Below are 21,517 nucleotides of genomic sequence, written 5' to 3' on the forward strand. Positions count from 1 at the left end.
TCAAAAAAAGCCGTCAGTCATTTCTGAAGTTTCACCGTAAGTTTTAAGTTGAGCTGTCAATTTTTTCTTAAGAAGCGCGGTCAATGTGTTCTAATTTTGCGACATCAAAATTTCGAAAATTGCCGCGCTGAGAATTTTTCAATTTTTTCAAGTTGTATCGTCAGTTATTCCTTGAGTCAAGCTGTCAGTCTTTTCTTAAGTCGAACCATTAGTTTTTTTTTAAGTCATGCCGTCAGTTTTTTTTCTATGTTATGTCGCTATTATATTTTCTCGGGTCATGCTGATGCAACTTGAAAATGCATTCTTGGGTCATGAATTACCTAAGAAAACTTTTTAGCGGCACCAACCTACAAGCAACAATTTGCGGATTGACCTAAAAAAAGACAGCGCGAGTTAAAAAAACACTGACTTTGGGATTTCGGCAAAAAACTGAGAGCGCGAATGTCTTTTTCTAAGTCGCGCCGTCAGTTTTTCTAAAAAGCGCAATCAATTTCTTCTAAATTCAGGCCACCTAATTTTTCCTTAGAAAACGCCGCTGAAAATAATTATTCTTCATCTTTTTCATCGATAGTCGTTTGTTGAGTCGCGCAGCAAAAATCTTTTTGTAAATCATACACCCGAGATTTTTCTTCACTTAAGAAAACACTGGCAGCGTGACTTAAGAAAAAAGTAACGGCGTGACCCTAGAAAAAGCTGAAGGCACCGCTTAAAAAAAGACTTCAGTGTCTCGACTTAAAAAATATTTAAGAAAAAGCTGACCGCGTAATTTAAGAAAAAAATTAAAAGGCGCGACATAAGAAAAGACTAATGACACGTTATAACAAAAGACTTTAGCTGGGCGACCTATAAAAAGATTTTAGGTTAAGAAAATGTTTTATAAAGTCCTGCCGTTAGTCTTTTTTTATATCTCGCATCATCAGTGTTTTCTTAAGTCGCGTCGTTCATTTTTTATAGCCAAGAAAAGATTTAAGCGGCGCGATTCAAGAAAAGAACTTAAAGAACTGAGTTTCAAGTTTTTCAAGTTGCTTCGGCAGTCTTTTCTTAAGTCACGTTGCAAAAATGTTTTTTTTTGTATTAAGTCATGCCGCCAAAGATTTTTTTTAAACCACGCCCTAAAGAGCAATTGACGGCGCAATTTAGTAAGAGACTGACGGCGTGACTTAAGAAAAGACTGGCGGCACGAGCTCAAAAAAAGATGAAGACACGACTCAAGAAAAGTCATTTAGTGGCTCGACTTAAAAAAGTCAAAGAGAGCAACTTAGTGATGATCTTAGAGGCGCGACTTAAGAAAAGACTGACGACGCTACACAACAAAACACTTTCGCGGGCGACCTAAGAAAAACTGACAGCGCGACTGAAGAAAAGGCTGATGGTTTGATTTAAAAAAAAACTGACGGTGCGATTAAAGAAAAGGCTTTAGCGACGCGACCTAAGTAAGTATTGACGGCGCGAATAAAAAAACTGAGCGCTCAAGTTGAGAAAAGACTGACGGCACGACAAAGAATTTCAAGCATAAGATGGCGCTGCTTACAACATTTTTTCTAAATCGCGGACTTCGACACGGGTAGTTGACATGCAAAATTTACTTTAAAAGCTTCAGTTTAATAAAAAGCAGTTTTTTTCAAGTTGAAATAGCCGTGGTGTCAAATTTGCCTTAATATGAAAAAATACAATCTATGGAAACGTAGAAAGGAGCCTGTCTCCAATCAGTCGGGAAATACGCGTCGAATTATGAAGGGAAACCTAATCGAAAAAAAGTATATCCAATGATTTGTTCATCTTCTTCATTGAACAAGTGAGTACGATGATGGCACGTGCCTTATTGGCTTGCAATTTTAACTAAGTGGTTCTATTTTAACCCAGCTCTGAAATTTTACAATTGCAACTAATCAATCATTTGGGGACAAAGTTACTTGCTGATACAAAATCTCTATGCCGGCATTACTTCAATTGGTAAGTGGCTATTTTGAAGAGTTAAAAAAGCAGCAAGAATTTTTAAATTTTGATCCGCGCAGTTTTGCAGGGCTCAAAAATATATTTTCCTATATAGTTTTTCTCAGTTCCTCCCATCATAACTGGTTTTCAACTCGGCATTTTTTCAAATTTAAAGTTTATCGTTTTTTTTTCTGTTTGTAATTTTATTATTTTTCCATCAGCTCAAAAATCTTTCTCAACATATTTGGAAAACGTATTCATTTCGCCCCTTTTATAGCGTTTTTATCTTATCAATTGAACAAAAAAACTCATAAAAAATGTCAGGAAGGAAGAATGAAAAAAAGCCGTACCAATTTCATGGTGTTACGATTCGTTGGCTCTTTTCAACTCCCCTTTTTTCCACTTTTGGCATTCAATTTCGAACTTTTTTAATCGTTTTAGAGAATCGGAAAAAAAGTTCGATCATGTCTTCCAGCTTCTATCAAATTTCGCGCATGCACGATTGGCATTTTTTTCCGATCTTTATATAAAATCTTTCTACACCAATTGTTACTCTGTGGACACGGTAAGAGAGTGTTTTTACATCAACCCAAAAACTTTATTCTTAATAGACTTTTGGTTATTCGGCTATCTTCTTGATACTGTGTTTAAAAATATGAAGAACAACTTTTTGCCTGATTAGACAATAATTTCAGTAATAGCTCTTTTCCACCCCCCCTCTCACACATTTGAATTTTGAGTTTGAAAAACTACTCTAACCTTGTAACATTGCAATGAAATTTTGTGTGGTGAACAAATGAATAAACCAACAATTGTGAACAGATTTGTTCTTCAAACCTTTCATAGTAAAGTCACCTATTTAACTGTTATAACAAGTAAGACAACTATGAAAAGATTAAAACGGAAGGTTTTTTCCTTTTCCCCCTCACCAGCGAACTTTTACCAGCAAAGTTTTGTTTACATTATCGGATTGTTTCAAAAATTGGTATGCGGACTAATTAGGCTATGACAAACATATTTAGTCTTCATACTTAACCTTGTAAAACCCCTCGTTACAAAGTAAATTGATGAGCATTTGAGGTGGGGGGAAAAAGGAAAAAGAGCCAAATTGAAAAGTGGGGTGGAGTGGAAAAGAGCCTAAGTAATTTATTAATACCCTAATTAATTGTTACACAATCAAATTTTGGCAGTTTTTGCTTTAGATCCCACTTCGCATGAGCATCAAAATTTTGGTGTGATAAAAGGTCATTTCTTATCGGGCAATGTAAACAAACAATTTTTTTGTAAAAAAATGTAGGTGCGAGGACAGGTCAATTTTTTGCCAGTTTTTTAGCAGAGAAGAACTTGTCTCCGTGTGTTTTATTTTCTTAGCTTTTGTACATTTTAAAATTTTTCCACGTAAAATCAGGTAGCTTGAGAACTCATTAAAGTGAGTCGAGAGATATATAACTTTGAAGTCTTAAAAATTAATTTTAAAAATTTTCAAAAAGTGTAGTCAGAGTTGAGAAAAACCGATTTCAATTTTTTTCAACCCCTCTTTTTTTCAAACTTTCTGTTTTAAAGTTCTTTCAAGTGCTTTTATGTTTAAAAACGTAATTTTAAAATATAAGTAGAAAACAACTGTTCACAAAATTTTTTTTTGTCAAAATGAAAATTTTCCTTGCCTTATGGCAATGATAAAATAGTTTTTGTTCCGACTTTCGGCTCTTTTTCCTTTTCTCCCCCACCTGCAAAATTTTACTAGTGAAGTTTTGTTCACTTTATCCGAATGTTACAAAAATTGGCATGCGAGCTAATTAGGCCATGACAAACATTTTTGGTCTTCATAATTAACCTTGTAAAACCCCTCGTTACACCGTAAAATTGACGCTTATGTGAGGTGGGGGGAAAAGGAAAAAGAGCCCGACTTTCGTATCGAAAGTAACGGAAGATTTGTGCTCGGGGTGGTTTTTTTCTTCGAACAAGTTTTGACTTTTCAACCAGCCATTTTTGACAAAATTGTTTTATAACATGTTGTCGTGAGCTTAAATTTGAAAAGATGTTTCAACTGTGATCATTTTTCGTAAAATTATGGGGGCTTAAGCATTGCCACTTTAGCCAATTTGGGACAATTAACGCGGGATATATTTCGCGCTATAAACGCGTAAGCGGAGAGTTAATCCGTCTTAGAAATGGTTCCAAATTGGTTGAAAGAAGCTTATTTGCCATAATTCATTTGTTACAAGGAGCGAAATTTATCCTTTTGTGATTTATATGGGGTGTGGGGGGAATAATTTTTAATAAACAATTTCAAATTTTAGAAAAAAAAATTTCCATTTAGTTTTATTTCATTTAATTCTTATTATTACTGCTCCATAAACTTTAAATGGCAGTCGGAACATTCAGGGCTTGTGCGGTCAATGTGTTCTAATTTTGCGACATCAAAATTTCCAAAATTGCCGCGCTGAAAATTTTTCAATTTTTTCAAGTTGCATCGTCAGTTGTTCCTTGAGTCAAGCTGTCAGTCTTTTCTTAAGTCGAACCATCAGTTGTTTTTAAGTCATGCCGTCAGTTTTTTTGTTCCGACTTTCGATACGAAAGTAACGGAATATTTGCGCTCGGGGTGGGTTTTTTTTTCTTCAGACAAATTTCGACTTTTCAACTAGCCATTTTTGACAAACTTTTTTTATATCATTCGAAGGGCATTGTTGTCCTCAGCTCAAATTTGAAAAGATATTTCACCTGTGATCATTTTTCGTAAAGTTACGGGGGTTTAAAGATTGCCATTTTGGTCATTTTGACCAATTTGGGACAATTAACGCGCGATATAATTCGCGCTATTAACGCGTAAGCGGAGATTTAATCAGTCTTAGAAATCGTTCCAAATTGCTTTAAGGAAGCTTATTTGCCATAGTTGATTTGTTACAACGAACAAAGTCAATCATTTTGTACTTTGTACTTAATATAGTGTGTGGGGGGATGATTTTCACAAGAAATCTGAAGTTACAAAAAAAAATCTTTTATATTTAAATTTTGTATGTTATTACTGCTCCATAAACTTAAAAAGGCACTTGGAACATTTAGAGCTTCGCCCTGATACGGGCAGCCTTGTTGTTCCGACTTTCGATACGAAAGTAACGGAATATTTGTGCTCGGGGTGGGTTTTTTTTTTCTTCAGACAAATTTCGACTTTTTAACTAGCCATTTTGACGGAATTTTTTTATATCATTCGAAAGCTATTGTTGTACTGAGCAAATTTGAAAAGATATTTAACCTGTGATCATGTTTCGTAAAGTTACGGGGGTTTAAAGATTGCTATTTCGGCCAATTTGGGACAATTAACGCGCGATATATTTCGCGCTATTAACGCGTAAGCGGAGAGTGAATCCGTCTTAGAAGTCGCCCCAAATTGGTAGAGAAGAAGCTTATTTGGCATAATTGGTTTGTTACAAGGAGCGAAATCTATCCTTTTGTATTTTATATGGCGTGTGGGGGGATGATTTACATAAAAAATTTCAAATTTTAGAAATTTCTTTTTTTCATTTCGTTTTATTGGCTCTTTTTCCTTCCCCCCCCCCACCTGCAAATTTTTACATGTAAATTTGTTGACCACATTGTCCGATTCTTATGAAAATTTTTATACAGACTAATAAAGCCACGACAAACATATTTGATCTTCATATTTGACCTCGTAAAACCACTCGTTACACTAATAAGTTGAAACTGGCGTGAGGTGGGGGGAAAAGGAAAAAGAGCCGTTTTATTTCATTGAAATTTTTAAGGTTATTACTGCTCCATAAACCTTAAAAGGCAGTCGGGCTCTTTTTCCTTCCCCCCCCCCCCCCACCTCACACGAGCATCAATTTTATCGTGTAAACGAGTGGTTTTACAAGGTTAATTATGAAGACCAAATATGTTTGCCATGGCCTTATTAGTCTGTATGCCAATTTTCATAACCATCGAATTATATGAACAAATTTTTCATTTGTAAAATTTTGCAGTTTTGTTGTTTTAGAAATACATATTTTTTTCAATTCAAACATGTGGTAGTGGAAAAGATCTGTTTCTCTTCATTTTTATCGCGCAAACATGACATCGCAAACGCATTTAGCCAGAAAACACTTGAAGAAACAGTGAAAATAGAAATTTTGAAGTGAGAAGGGAGCGGAGCGAAAGCGAGCCCCAATTTTTTATCTTGTTGAAACTGACGCTGATCCAAGTTAAAGGCTTTGATTTTGATAGACTACAATTGAAACGAGTTCTGCTTCATCAAAATAAATTAAAGCAAAACTCTAAGTGAACAAATGAATAGCGTTGTAGAAAAATACAGTTGGCTTTTAAAAAAGATATTTGTTGTTCTGCAAGAAAAATCACGTGAGCGTGAGTGAGTGAACCAATTTTTACGATGTTTTTTCATGAAATTTGCCGCGCACAAAATACTTAAATACATTTTAAAGAAACTTACGAGGGGGTTGGAAAAAGTGAAAGAAATTCTGCGTGTTTTTAGCATAGCTATTGTCTTTATATTTGTTGAAACCTATTCCTTTGAAAAACAATAACCTAACTCTTTCTGATGGTATTTTTAATTGACCCTACGGTTTGTAATATGAGAGTAAACGCAATTTTTCCCAAGACACTAAACCATGCAAAAAAGGCTCTTTTCCAGTTCCCCCCTTTCAAATTCAATTTTGAAAAGCTTAATTAACGTTGTCATAGTGCAATGAAATTTGGCGTGGTGAATAAATCGACAACTGTGAACAGATTTGTTCTTCATACTTCACATCCTAACATCACGGATTTAGCCGTAATAACACCTAAAACAAACATAAAACTCGGTATTTTGAAGGGGGAACTGGAAAAGAGCCAAAAAAAATTATGGCTCTTTTTCCTTTCCCCCCGCCTGCAATTTTTTACTAGTAAAGTTACTTTTCACATTGTCCGATCATTATGAAAAATGACATGCGGACTAATTAACTCCTAATTTCAGTGCCCTACCGTTTGTTTCTAGGTAATCTAAAGGGATGCTACTCGAAAGGTTGAATTACCTGTATAGCAGTCCTGATGTAGATTTATTTAACCTGTTTGATCAAAATTATGTGTGTCAAAATTTTATCTGCATCAAATTCAAAATTCAAATTAGGATGTGCCAAAAAGATTTGGTCTTCATATTTACCCTTGTAAAACCACTCATTACACCATAAAATTGATGGTCGTGGGAGGTGGGGGGAAGGAAAAAGAGCCAAATTTATAATGGGAGTTGTAAATCAAAATTATAACTACTAATGAAAAAATTTAGAAAACTGTCTTTTTTCCACATCCCCACTTTTTAAGTTCTTTAGTTGTTTTAAGCGTTATTACGGCTAAAAGCGTGATGATAAAATTTGAAGTATGGAAAACTAAACTGTTCACATTAGCTCGTTATCTTAACATACACTTTATTTGCAATTTTTACAGCGGTAGAAAAAAAAACTTTTAAAACTGAAATTCAAAAATTGAAACTGAAAAATTGTAAAAATTAGCCAAAAAAACTGCAAACAAAAACGGGTTTTATAGGTTTGATTTTTTATTTCAAAGTCAATTTTCCTGCTAAATTTTCGCAACGCAGAAAGTATAAATAGCGATGGAGGAAATGGTCCTTTCAGACAAAGGCAAAATCAAATAAATTCCAAATGACGTTTGATTTTTCTTTATACTGAAGTTGATTGCGACTGATATAAAATTGGGCTGTTTGGATTTAGTTTTTGAGAAACTTGAAGTTCCGTTGTCATAATGCAATGAAAATTTGCATGGTGAACAAACTTTATTTTCTGGACAAAATTGTTTTTGATACATTGCATCGTAACATAACGCATTCAGACACTATGTCAAACAATTGTAAAACAACTGAAAAAATGGAAACATTGAAAAATGGGGTTAACAAAAACATATTTTAAATGAGTTTACTGTAAATGCAAAAATAATCAATTCAATATAGACCACATGATAAAATTGAGCGTTTTTTTTTGCTCTTTTCGAGCTCCATTTTTTGGAAGTTTTTGTTTTCTAAAATCAATTTAAAATAGTTTTTGATATTTCAAACAGAAAAAAAATATCAGCTTGATTACATAAACAAATTTTTACACCAATTATGCAATTAGCCCTGCGAACTATCTTTTAAATAACTATGTATTTTCATTTTACGAGAGGTGAAAAAAGAACATTTTTTGGTTTCAAATTTTGATTAAATTTCGAAAAACTAATTAATTTTTTTTTTCACTTTTTTTTGGAAATTCTACTTCAGACATTTTGTAAAATTCAAAGTGATAATTTGATTTAAAAAAAAACATAATATGAAAGGAAATCTACTGCCTCAACTCAAATTGGAACAATTTTTGATTCGGACAAAATCACTTTTTACGCTTTAATAGCAAAAAATACATCACGTTACAATTATTCGAAATTGGTCAAATTGTTATTTTTCAAACGCCAAAAAATTCAAAAATTCAAATGTTTGAAATCTTTCATTCATTTTGAGGTCAGGAGGCCAATACTTTCTAGATGATAATCAAAAAATTATTTTTTTTTCGACTAGTTTGAAAGTCGGCTGTTTTCCAGTCCCCCCCCCCCACCTTTTCAAATTCAATTTTGAAAAGTCTATTTAACGTTGTCATAATGCAATGAAATTTGGCGTGGTGAACAAATCGACAATTCGGGACAGATCTGTTCTTCATACTTTACAGCGTAACATCACGCGTTTAGTCGTAATAACACGTAAAACAAACATAAAACTCGGTATTCTGAAAGGGGGAAACTGGAAAAGAGCCTGAAAGTCAAAGTGGGTTCGAAGAAAAAAGCACGAGTATTCCGTCATTTTCTGAAACCTTACTAAAACGCTGAAACCTGACTGTTATCAATGTTGGTTTGCACTGCAAGACATATCCGAGAAGGTCAACACGTTAAATGATAGTGATAATTTTTACCTGCAGAATGAAAATGCAAAACTGGTCGTATCAGGCAAAGCCCTCATTTTTTGAATTGGCTTTTATCTACTCTCGAACAGTTGTTTGAACAAATTTAGCCCAAAAAAGTCCTCACTAGCTCGAATGCTTTTTGGTTTCTTTCGATTGTTTTTCTGTGCAAAGCAGCTAATACCGAATATTAAGAGTTGTAATGAAAGTAGTGTCCTGCAAACTAGACGGCAGGTGTTCCCCTTTTGGACAAGCTCCAAGACTAGCTCGCAAATACCAGTAGACACTAGATCTATTGAGACTAGGAGATATAAGAGTAAGATTAGGATTGGTATTAGACTAAGAAGTTGCACGAATCTATCCGGCCGCAAATAAGATAGCGGGACGAACAGACGAAGTAACTTATCTGAAATTACTCAATGAGAAAGCTACCTCTGGCTTAAACTCATCTGGTGCGACCAAAAAGGGAAATATTAAATAATCCTGAAGACAAAATCTGACATTATCATTTAGCCTAAAGTCCATAAATCTTCAAAAACCTCTAGACATCCAATAAATAAAAACAAATCAACTAGGAAGCTCAGTCCTAAGCCTTCAGACTTTCGTTCACCAAAAACTTCCTATACTCAACCCACTTGTCAAAAATCAATAAACAATCCTACCACACCAGATTTCCAACCCGAAAAAGTAAAAAAAATTTCGACGAAACAAATCAAATGCTTCCCTTCAGGCCAATTCAATATTTAAGATAATCATTTTAAAATTAATTTCAATTTTTTCAACAGTTTTAGAACTTTGTACTTTTTTTATCATCGACACCCTAGAAATAGCACTTCTCCTTTTCATATTTTTTTGCAGCCTCTGTAATTTTTTACTCCCTCATAAAAACCTACTATAACGTCTCAAAAATTCTTGACAATCTCCTCAGGTACGAAATTTCAAAAACCTTTCAAATTTTCCGACTTGTAGTTAACAAGAAAAACATCTTTTTTTTGTAATTTTGTCACGTTTCTAAAATCCCTCAACCTAACAATTTGCAAATGTATAAAAAAGGCAATAAATACTTTCTTTCGCATTAGCAACAATTTTCTGATAATTTTCATCGAAAATTACTATAAACAACATAGGTTTAATTAAGAAAAAGAACTTTATTTCATAACATCCAAAATTGCTAATCAACAACCAAATGAGCAGTCCCCACTAACCACTACATCCCAAGACCCCCAACAACACAAACATCTAGTCAAACAAGCCAACTTCAATCATCTACACGTATTTAAATTCAATAAAATCCCTATACCTTCGAAGAAAGACACGCATCATTATCCGAACCTTTGATTCGTCAAGAATCCCTAAGTGAACCACAATATAACCTTTACCCCTCACTTAAACAAGATCTTAACAAACCTAGACATCCAAGCCAAAAAAATTTTTCAACAGACAAAAGATAGACAAATTATCCATCCCCGAAAAAATCGAAACTTTGCAACAACCAGGGTTCATTTTATTATACATTCATCACCCTCTTCGACCCCTTTGGATCTTTCTAGCAATACGTTCCAAAGTACTCCCCATCACTGCAAACAATCTCTTAACAAAATACCCCAAATATCCCATCGGACTATTTAGAATCAACACCAACTTCAAAAAATATCCGTGAAAATTCTTTTAATCCCCCCACATCAACGCAACCTCTTCCACATTGGAGGACACAAGCAATCTCTCAAGGCGAACCAAACTTAGTAAGCGACAACATAGACAATTCATCCGATACCTCTTCATCCCTACCAGAAACCCTATCCCTGCCACTAACCCATTCAGTAACAGGTCAATCACCAACCACTACGTTCCCCCTAAATTTCCCTACAAATCTAGACGATAGATATGGAGAATTTCTAGGCACAAGTATACCTTTACGATTAGACTGGAATACACTTGTAGCAACCCCTCCCCTATTTGGCCAACATCTTGAAAGTAATAGACAAGATAATTGGGCACTTAACCGATTACAATACAGACACGACATTCACAAAGATACACAAAAACACAATATACAAATCCTCACTCAAGATAATTTAACACTTAAATTCGAAATGACAGTAAAACTAATTTTAATTTAGTTCATTACCCACTACCTCTAGCCCCACCAAATAAAACAGCTCAATCTTTACACCCTCCAATTATCACAACAGAATTTATCTATAAAAACGGTAGATATACAAAAATGACTATTGGATATATAACATTCTACAATCCATATTCAGGTTTATCCAACCTATGTATCTTTCAATATTTTTTTTTCCTTAAAATTTTCCCCCTCTTGTACTCTTAGAGCTCAAATCACATCAAAAGTCTCCCCCCAGAACAGGACTACGAGACATCCTAGTTACACATTATGATTTTGAAGAAAATCAACCAAAAACACTTCATAAATACGCAATAGATTAAGCAACACAATGTGAATCCGAACCACAAAACATAGAATCAACAAATATAGTAGCATCAACTGGTAGGATAAAAATTTACAGCTAAATTCTCAGAAAAGTAAGTACATTGCTCTCAAGTCTCAAATGGAAAAAAAACAGAATCGATCACAAATCCTTTTACCAATGCAATAAAGAAAAAATTTTGCAACTTAACCCTGAAGATTGCAAAAACGAACTACAACAATAAGAAATGACCACAAAAAAGCAATAATCGCAAATTAGTAAGCTTTCAAGTTTTATCAGACTCTGCGCATCAAGCAGAACTTGAAAGATACCAAGATCATGTTAAATTAGACAATAAATACCCTTACCACGGTGAACACGGACGTTTTACGTACGACATGCATGATAAAAATTGTATACCACAAATAGGAATTAATAACCCCTCAAATTGTAAAGCTGACACAAAGAACAGAGACTACCAAGAAATTTAGTTTTTTGATTGGAAAATCCAATTGGAAAAAGTACAATTAACACGGGACTTAAAGACGATAATATTTTATATCAGGAATATGCTTATCCCAGGATATTGCAATTCTACCACTCGCACACAAGCAACAGTCTGTGGTATCCAAAAAACACATGTACCACATTTCAAGTTGCTAAATTTTACGCAAGAACATTAAAATTTTACAAAAAAGTTTTATTGAATCAATCCCTTTTGAAAAAGTCAACCCGGATAGGATTAGATCTAATAATCAAAAGTATAAAACTATTGATGGTTTTGAAAACAAACAAAAACTTTTTCAAATTTAGCGTGAAACAGAAATCGCTTGTAAATATCCAAAACCACTTTTCAAAAACACAATACTCAGAAATTTTTGTCAAGTACAAAAAAAATTTGGACAAGAAAACAGGAAAAATAAATATTGACCCATCACAACCTTATCGAAACCACAAAGATGAAACCTCCTATATCCCGGTAACATTTTCCAGAAACACAGGAAATCCTGGCGGATAACTTCGCCCAGAAGATAAAGATAGCACACGATTGCAAGAACTCTGACTCATGAATAACAGATATTTTGGTGCAATCCACCATAATATACATATTGATATGAAGCTAGAATATAGAATAAGCAGAATTTTGCCAGAAATTTCACTATCAGAACTAGAAACAATTCATCATTTCATTTATGTGAACTCGAACGAACATAAATAATACAATCACTAGCATAAGCAGTATTAAAATTACCCTACGCAGGATATTTACTATCAGGCAATAGATCAAACTTCATTGACTACGAAGAAAACATTCTCTGGCACTACACATTTACTAAATTTTTTTTACCATTATACGTTTTGAAGATGAAAGATGCTTTAAAAGAATCCCTATACTCTATAAGAAAAGTATTTTCTGTTGATACACTGTCACGACGTGTTTTCTTTTGGAATCCAGCTATCCAAGTGGATCAGAAAAAAGCCACAATGTACTACAGCTAAAACCAAACGAAGATAAATATTATCTCCTTACTCAATACCCTACTCTTATGTCATCATTAAGTAAACTTATACAGAAAGCATAAGAGCAATCGGCCGTAACCAAATATTGAGTTAAAATCAATAGGTATTTTTTCCAGATCAGATAAAAAGCATCACATTCGAACACAACAATTTCAAGAACTCCCTACTCAAAGGACACAATTCGAAGACAATCAATTTATCAGAAATTACGAAAACTTTTAGACAATCAATTGAACAGAAATTACTGGTTTCTCACGTATTTACGCAAAAAAATTAGAGCGGTTATTTCAAGAAAAATAAAGACTAAATTTATCTTAACGGTGAAAAGTATCGTCCACAAAATATTTCACCAGTTATTATTTTAAGTTTTGTAAATCTAAAAAACGAACTCTTAGCTTTTCTAGGATGCCACTGCTATATATTAGAAAGATTGACTATCTTATACGCTATGTTTGATTTTTTTTATTCCTCTTCTCATAAAGTAATCTACAACACATGCGCAATACATTCACAAGTAAACAAACAATCAATTGTAGCATGCACAATATTTCCAGGATTTTTTAGAATATTTTCTACTTTAAGGAACAAAACTCTCCTCGACGCTCAGATTAGCGAATACAAAAAAAAAACTATCTGCAATACCAAAGGCATATGATACTTCACAGGACAAAATAAATCCAACACCTACCGCAACAACACATTTACATCACCATCATGATAATCACCCTTTATCTTTAGTAACACGAAATTATAGGAACACATTAGCAATAACAGAACACACTTCTCAAGATCATAGCTACCAACAAAAGTCTAGTATCTCATATATCACTCCACCAGTCAACCATTGATGACACATATGAGCAGAACAACCACATACAACAAATTTTCGTTCTCAAACAACCATCTTATTAGCACAAGATGAGCCGACAGATTGGATACCTCAGCCATTCCCTTTTCTATCCATTCAACATTCAATGCCACTCCTCTCGCATTTCACTTTCAGCTTTCAGACCTGACTTCTTCTCCCCTGCCAGTCTTTTGAACTAACTCACCACGCACAGATTCAGATGATTCGACACAAACTGATTTAAATAAGATTTCTAACTTTAACAACTCCGATGTGAAAACTTCTGATGAGTTCCTACACTCAGAACTTAGCCCATCCACTTTTTGAAAGCCACCTTTCCAACAGCTTACTTCCCAACTTCCAAATGAATCCTCTCCGGCCCCCTCTTCCTATACTGACGCCACTCATAATCTTTCCCCGATGTCCAGCGACCAACCCGATCCACCTAGCCCCAAGAAACATAACTAGCTAGAGCATGAGTTAGACAACTTCATAACACTACAAGAGTACATTCATAACACAAGCAATCTAACAATTCACCAACTAACACACTCTACCTCAACATCAGAATCTTCAATTCCACCCGCAAATGCAGATTTTACACGAGCCCATAGAATTTTTAAACGCGTCCCCAATCATCCCGACTATAGTCCCTTCACCCACAACATACTAACACCAAAAAAGTTTTATATTACGACTGGCCATTTTTCCCTCAATATACTCACTACACGACCACTTACGAAAACCAACTGAACTTCGTTGATGAATATAGCCTGGTTCCCCATTTCTTGGACTCAACACTATCATTTTACTAATCCATTGGACCTTCCCTTATACAAAACCCGCAAAAACAACAAATTATGCCAAATCCGACTACACAAACTAACAACCGCACTTCATGAAAAACATTTCACTCAATCGGATTTAACCAAACACTTAACAGATTCGTAGAAAAACGCGCAATTAGATTCTCCATCAACCACTATGATCACGCAATATTATGCTACATGGAAGATACCCCATGTGAGGACGAGCCTCATTTTAACACACTACTAAGAGAAAAATTCTTTTTTAAATCTTCAATTTACATAGATAGTATTAACAAAAAATTCGATAACATCATCGCCACAGCACTAAAAAATTTTAAAGCATACGAGCCATGATTTAATAATTTTAACCATTTTGCACTAACTTTCCATTTTTTTCACCTCAGGAACGTGACTTACACTGTTCTCATTAAATCATGTTACGAACAAATTTAACACATACATATACATATTACAAATTCAAACAACATCATTATACATCAAATACACCAACACGTAACCCACAACACAGAATTACTTTCATTAACTCAAAATACACTTCACCATATTTCCTTAGTTTCACTTACTGCATAAACAGCACCAATTTCAAGGCATCCTCCGTAACTATGATCCCAAATGTATATATTCTGCCCACTAATCAAATCCTTTGATGTTGATGACTCCCGCCCACTAACTGTCCCCCACAAATATATACAGCCCATTGATTTCACTATACTAGAATATATGCATACCACACTCTAGTTATAACATGAAATGTATAATTTATTTCAAAACACACGTTAATAATTCTCACTTGATAAAACTAAACATCATCAAGAACGCTGGAGCTTCTCTGGCCTCTACTTTAAATTTAAAAAAATCAACCGCATGCTTAGGAAACTTTTCACATCATCAGACAGAATCCGCACTAACTTCCCCAATGGATTTTTTACCGATGACAACCCTCCGTAAGTATACATTAAATATTTCAACTAATAAATAAACCAAAACATTCAGCATTCTTTATAAATTTCTCATTTTCCTTTTTTAGTTTTCGCCGATCATTCATCTAAAAAGAAAAAATTTAAACAAAAAATAGTAGGCAATTTTTTCTAAGCTTTCCGATTTCTATTTAACAATTACAATAAATTACTAACGCAATAAGTTTCAATACAACAGCAATTTTTTAAAAACTCGGCAGTAAAGTTAATATTATTACAGCAGTAAACTCAAACAAATGGAAGTGAACTGAATGAAAACTAACCTTTTTATGTGACGATTCTTTGAAATTGTTTAGTAATTCTTGACTCGCCTACAATTTTCCCACTCTTTCCACCAAATCGCCCAACTCAGTGATTGCTTAATAAATGAATTTCAAGTTCAAATCTAACTGATAACAACTCTAACTTGTTTTCATGCGTTTCAACTTTCGTTTGACCCGGTTGGAAGAAATTATAAGAGTAAGCTTAAGCTAACCAATGCAGCTTATTAACGCCACAACACTATAAGCATGAATAAGAGAAAAAAATCCCACGGTACCCGAACCGGATAACACCCAGATTAAAACTGGATAAAATATTCTTTTGAAACCCACTTTCATGTTTTATTGATAACAAATGAAACATTAAAAAGTGAAAAAAAAAATAACATAATGATATACTTTCGAGAAAAGGACACAACCAAAACAAAAAAGAAAAAACACCTGATAAAATGAAAACAGAAGGTTAAGCACAAAAAGAGACTCTGCCCAAAGAGGCGGTCAAAATGTAACCCACTCTGGCCTCACAACCCAGATTGCTGTCGCTCAAAGTACATGCCCGCACCATATGCTACGACCCAGATACGCTATTTCTGATAAGAGTGGCTCGAGGTTGAGCACTTTTTTTTAAAATAACCGAACTAAATGAAAACGCTTTTGCGAAAGCAACTAATAAAAAAACATAACTAAAATCTGACTTCACTAACAAGATGTAGATATATAAATGCAACGTAAAAGGTTTCTTAGAGCCAAAGGAACGAGCAGCAAAGGAGATGAAAACTTGATTACATTCCAACTCTGGATTGACAAATCTATTGGTTTGTTACCGTAGTCACTACCCTCAGAGGATTTAAAGTATGGACTAAACATAGCTGCAAAGGAAACCATTGAAACAGACCAATGGTCAACTTGATATTGATCTCACATACCGATCTTAGTCACTTCGCACTTCACACGGAAAGATCAACTTCATCTTCCACGAAGTCTTGCTCTAAGCTTAACGAAACAGACACGTCACTGCATCGATCTAGAATCTTAACACAATCACTCAAGACGACCCACGATCAAACGAGACCCACTTTTGAAACACGAACAACTGTTCTTCTCTTCTCTTCACGAAGTCACTGCTCCAACTACTAAAAAAACTACCACAAAGGATATGAAATCTCTCTATCCGTCCTTCACTACGGTAAACAATTTAAAACTAAAAATTCTCTAAACCCCGGATGGGTGGAACGAGTTCTGGACGAGTATTTATAAACCAATTATATTATTGACAAAACTATCCCTATAAATTATTACTAACCAACCAATCATATTCCATCACTAACACTGACAGTTATCTGTAAGTGCTGAAACTACTTGTAGTTTCAGCACCAGACTAATTTTAATAAACCTTAGACTACACTTGTTCTACTTTCGGACAAGCTTCAAGATTAACTCGCAAATAACAAAATGCACTAGATTTATCGAGACTAGGAGATATAAGAGTAAGATTAAGATTGGTATTAGACCAAGAAGTTGCACGAATCTATCCGGCCGAAAATAAGATAACGCGATGAACAGACGGTGTGCCTTATCTGAAACTACTCTATGAGAAAGCTACCTCCTGCTTGAACTCAGAAAACAACCAAAAAGCTGGCTGCAAAGTCTCAACTTTTTAGTTTTTGGAATTTACCAAGCTGAAAATTGAGCTTGGCTGGGGTTCGAGTTAAGCAAAATCAATTCCAGTTTTCTTGAAGTTTTTTTATCTAGAAAAGTTTATTTAGTTTTAATGCATTTAATTGTTTCTAATTAGTTTTTGAATCGATTTTTTTCCAAATGGCGATGTTTTTTTCTTTCAAAAAGTTCGTTTGTAAGACTTTCACCAGCTGTAGCATAATTTAATTTTTATATAATTAACATATTGCAATGAGGAAAAAATGTCGTCTGTCGGCTTCATGTCATGTTGTACTTAGCTAGTACCAATTTGAGCCCGTACGGAGTCAATGGACCCAATTAGCGTCCATTTAGTTACAGTGATTTTGAGCGCGGAAAAATTTGCCGCACTCAAAGAACTCGCGCTCTTGAGCTAGGCATCCTTTATTTTTTTTGGCATGGAGTGCGTAAAATGAGTCCAAATTGGCAATTTTTAAACCCCCATTACCCCAATAAAAAGGATCACCTGTAAAAATAAATAATATTTTTTTTATTTAAGCTCAGGATATTGACAATTTTTACATGATTTTAAGAAATTCCGTCGAAAATGGCTTCCGATAAAAAGTTGACATTTGTCTGAAAAATTCACTTCGAGCACAAATAGTCCGTTAATCTCTGAGACTCGGAATAAAAAGGTAAAAAATTTAGTAAAAGTGGGTTAGTTTTCAGAGCAGTGGTTATATTGCATATTTTAAATCAGAGTATACTAAACTTGTTTCAGTTGTCATAACCGAAACACCGGGTGTAAAACTACGTTTATGGATGGGCGGCCTCTGCACGAAGAAAGAAAAAAGTGCCCCGGAACTTCCGGAGGAGGTCGATCTCTCCCACTTCCAAATCCTCCGATCAATCGGAAGGGGCGCATTCGGAAAAGTCTGTATCGTGAAGAAAATCGATACGGACAAATTTTACGCCATGAAATACATGAACAAAAAAGCTTGTCTGCAAAATAAAGCGGTTGAGTATGTGTTAAAAGAACAACAGATTCTTATGGCGTTAACTCATACTTTCTTATGCAATTTATGGTACACATTTCAAGACCAAGAAGACATGTTTATGGTCAGTGAGCTGTTCCGAGGTGGTGATTTAAGATTTCATATTGACTCAAAATCGACTGTTTTTGACAAACATACGTTGAAAATTTACGCGTTGGAAATTGGTCTCGCGTTGGATTATTTGAAATCAAAAGGGGTGGTTCATCGAGATATTAAGCCAGATAATATTCTTCTGGACGAAAACGGACATCTGGCGCTGACAGACTTCAATGTGGCAGCTATTTGCACTTCGGAGAAACGACTTACAAATTTAGCAGGCACGAGTTCTTTTCTAGTTTACAACCATTTGCAGATGATATATGAGCTATTTTTCATCGTTGAAGCTCGCAACCAATTAGAAATACAAAAACTTATAGTCATTTATGATTTTTGGGTGTCTATGATTTATGCGAGAACATGACTGGAAAAAAATTTGTTTAAATATCTAAGTCAAAGTATTAATCTATCAATATGTAATAACGCGAACTCATCATTATTTGTTAGTGAAAATGATAAAGCAATGAAAAATGAAAAAGCCCTTGAAATTGACACTTTCTATTTTTGGGCAAACCTTTCATTGAAAACTATTATAAATCAGATTGATCTTAGTTCTCTGCCATAAGGAAAAAGGCAAATTGGTAAAAGTGTGCACAACTGCTGTGATTAGGGACGAAGCACTACATGGCACCCGAGTTACTAGAGACGGCCACTCGGAAGTCGAAGAGCTACTCGTTCGAAGTGGACTGGTGGTCCACAGGCGTCACCCTCTACGAGACATTCAGGCACTTTTCCACTTTTCCCCCTCCATTCCCCCACCCCTTTACTCACCTTAACTTATACACGAGGAAAAAACACACAATATACAAGCGTCATTTCGTGAAGCCGCCGTTGCGCCACGTAATTGAAAAATGATTGTATCGAAATATTTTATCAAATCGTCATGTCGGATTAAAAGAACTGAAAATATTCCGCAAGCGTAATTAGTACGTACCTTGAAAAGTTTCTGAGCTTGTTAATGAATATATTATATAACCAGATAGGTTAACAGGATGATTCGGGGTTTGAGGGAAAAGTGATACCCTGCTTTAGACGCCGACTGCCATACGAGATCCCGAACAACGTGCAACTATCTGATTGTTATCGCTTCATTAAAACCACAGATGTCAAATGGACCAGTAAAATATCCGCTTCGAGCTATTAGGCTGAATTTTCTAACCAAAATGTAACAGAAAACTAAAATATTTTATTGATTTGATGAATTACATACCATCTTCCAGTAGTGGACTTTTTACTATCAAAATGGTTCAAAATAAATAACACATTTTTATCAATCAAAACTTTGCACAAAAAACTACGTTTTTTTTCAAAAAAAATACTCAGTAAGAATTGAAAATTGAAACCGAATAACTTTTTCCCCAGGCATTTACAGAGTTTCAAGGAAAAAATTGCACCCTTAAACCTCAATAAAACATTTTCTGTCAATGCGAGGGATGTTTTCACGACCCCCCTGACTGGGATCCCGATTTCGTGGAAGTGCTGAAGGCCATGCTGGATGTTAACCCGAAACACAGAGTGAGCAGCTGCGACGAACTGAACAGAATGAAGTTCTTCGGGGGTATGAAGAAAGAAGAAGTGCTGAACAAACTTGTAAGGCCGAGTTTCGTTCCATCGGATAAGAATATTAATTGCAACGCTACTTTCGAACTTGAAGAGATGATTTTGGAGGCGGAACCCTTGCATAAAAAGGGATCGATTTATTCTTTTGTTAAAGTAGCTCATTTTTTTCGGGTTGCAACTCAATTGAACACTGAGCTTAAACGAGAAAGAATCCAAAGAAGAAATCCAAAGATGATAACATGTAATAATTTGAAACTGCTGAAAAAGTTGTATTTAAATTTCGTCGGCTATTTTTGAAACGCTTGAAACTTTTTGTTTAGATTTGCGTGAATATCAACTTGCTCTCTTAAAAACTGGAAAAAATAAAGTAAAATGGCTTGAAAATTTTAAAATGTTCGCAGAAGCACCAATATTTTTTTAAATCGAATCCACATCCACGCCAGAGCTTGTGAATTCAAAATTTTCAATGAATAGTTCAAAAAACTAGGTCCATATTTAAATTTTAAATCGATCCATGTACAGAAAAAGCGACTGAAAGAAATGGAAGAGAGGAAGAGCTTTGACGCCGAAGCCGACAACCAAATGTTTGCAAAGTACCTCAACTTCGACCGAATGAAAGACTGGAAAGTAGACGTGCAATTAATCGACAACGAGATGCTCAAACAAGACTTGGCCGCTGCACCTCTGGCTCCAACTCTGAATCCGAGCCCATTGCCACCGACCGAAGAGTCAGGAGGGCCGAAAGCGTCGGGGGGAACGCCACCACCGGAGCCGGCTTTGAACTTGGATGGACCTGGCGCTGCGCCTCTGGATAAGAGGATGAGTTTGAAGTCGAATAAGACCTAGTCATTTCTAGCCAAGCTGAAACAACAAAGGGACAGGAAAAGAAAACAAAGAAAAAACATTAATTTCATTGCACCAGCTCTTCTCATAATTACGAACTCAGATTGACTTAGAGGAGGCAGCGAATGATTACTAGAACAGATTTCGATATTCTTGAAATTGTAGCATCTTTCTGCCATTCTATTTTGAGCTTTTAAAGAATGGGATCTCATTCATTTTATACTCAAAAAAGAATAGAAAAAAATGATACACTTATAACAAAAATCCTCAACGAATTGGAAAATTTGCAATTTGGTTGTTTTGGCGTCAAGATAATTGTTTGATTTGCAGGTGCAGACATTTTGGCGCCGAAATTGGAGTGATTGAGAAAACGCGTTTAAATTATCTGAAACCTCCCCGTTATCACTTTAAATTCTTCTCAATTTGTGGGTTGTGTTCTTTACCGACCACAATTGATAAAGACCTTACCGACCACAATTGATAAAGACTCAAAGCTAGATTCACCAAAAGTTGGACGTTCTTGCATGCACAACCCATTGAAACGATCTGAAAGTAGATCATATACAAATTAATGAAAGTAGCCGATTTCTACTTTTTGGCAAA

At 34.9% G+C, this 21,517-nt stretch overlaps 2 protein-coding genes across 3 annotated transcripts in view; both read left to right on the forward strand.

Moving 5' to 3' along the window:
• The window catches only part of LOC134851365 (small ribosomal subunit protein eS8-like), a 478,345-nt gene that overhangs the window by 173,115 nt on the left and 283,713 nt on the right, over positions 1–21,517 (forward strand). The window lies entirely within an intron of this gene.
• Positions 1,868–20,917, forward strand: LOC134851961 (serine/threonine-protein kinase 32A-like). Its single transcript, XM_063868236.1, has 5 exons — positions 1,868–1,953; positions 18,142–18,732; positions 19,122–19,351; positions 19,943–20,224; positions 20,594–20,917. The coding sequence occupies exons 2-5, from the start codon at positions 18,183–18,185 to the stop codon at positions 20,915–20,917; spliced, it is 1,386 nt and encodes a 461-aa protein (XP_063724306.1). The 5' UTR covers positions 1,868–1,953; positions 18,142–18,182.

This window comes from Symsagittifera roscoffensis, chromosome 7 (genome assembly GCF_963678635.1).
Source record: "Symsagittifera roscoffensis chromosome 7, txSymRosc1.1, whole genome shotgun sequence".
NCBI lineage: Eukaryota > Metazoa > Xenacoelomorpha > Acoela > Convolutidae > Symsagittifera > Symsagittifera roscoffensis.

What these genes read in the sequence shown, in the direction of transcription:
- LOC134851961 (XM_063868236.1), top strand. Translation starts at nt 18,183, where the DNA reads ATGGGCGGCCTCTGCACGAAGAAAGAAAAAAGTGCCCCGGAACTTCCG. An exon ending in TGAAGCCGCCGTTGCGCCAC is followed by an intron (nt 19,352 to 19,942) that starts GTAATTGAAAAA and finishes TGTCAATGCGAG; the next exon opens with GGATGTTTTCACGACCCCCC. An exon ending in CGATTTATTCTTTTGTTAAA is followed by an intron (nt 20,225 to 20,593) that starts GTAGCTCATTTT and finishes ATCCATGTACAG; the next exon opens with AAAAAGCGACTGAAAGAAAT.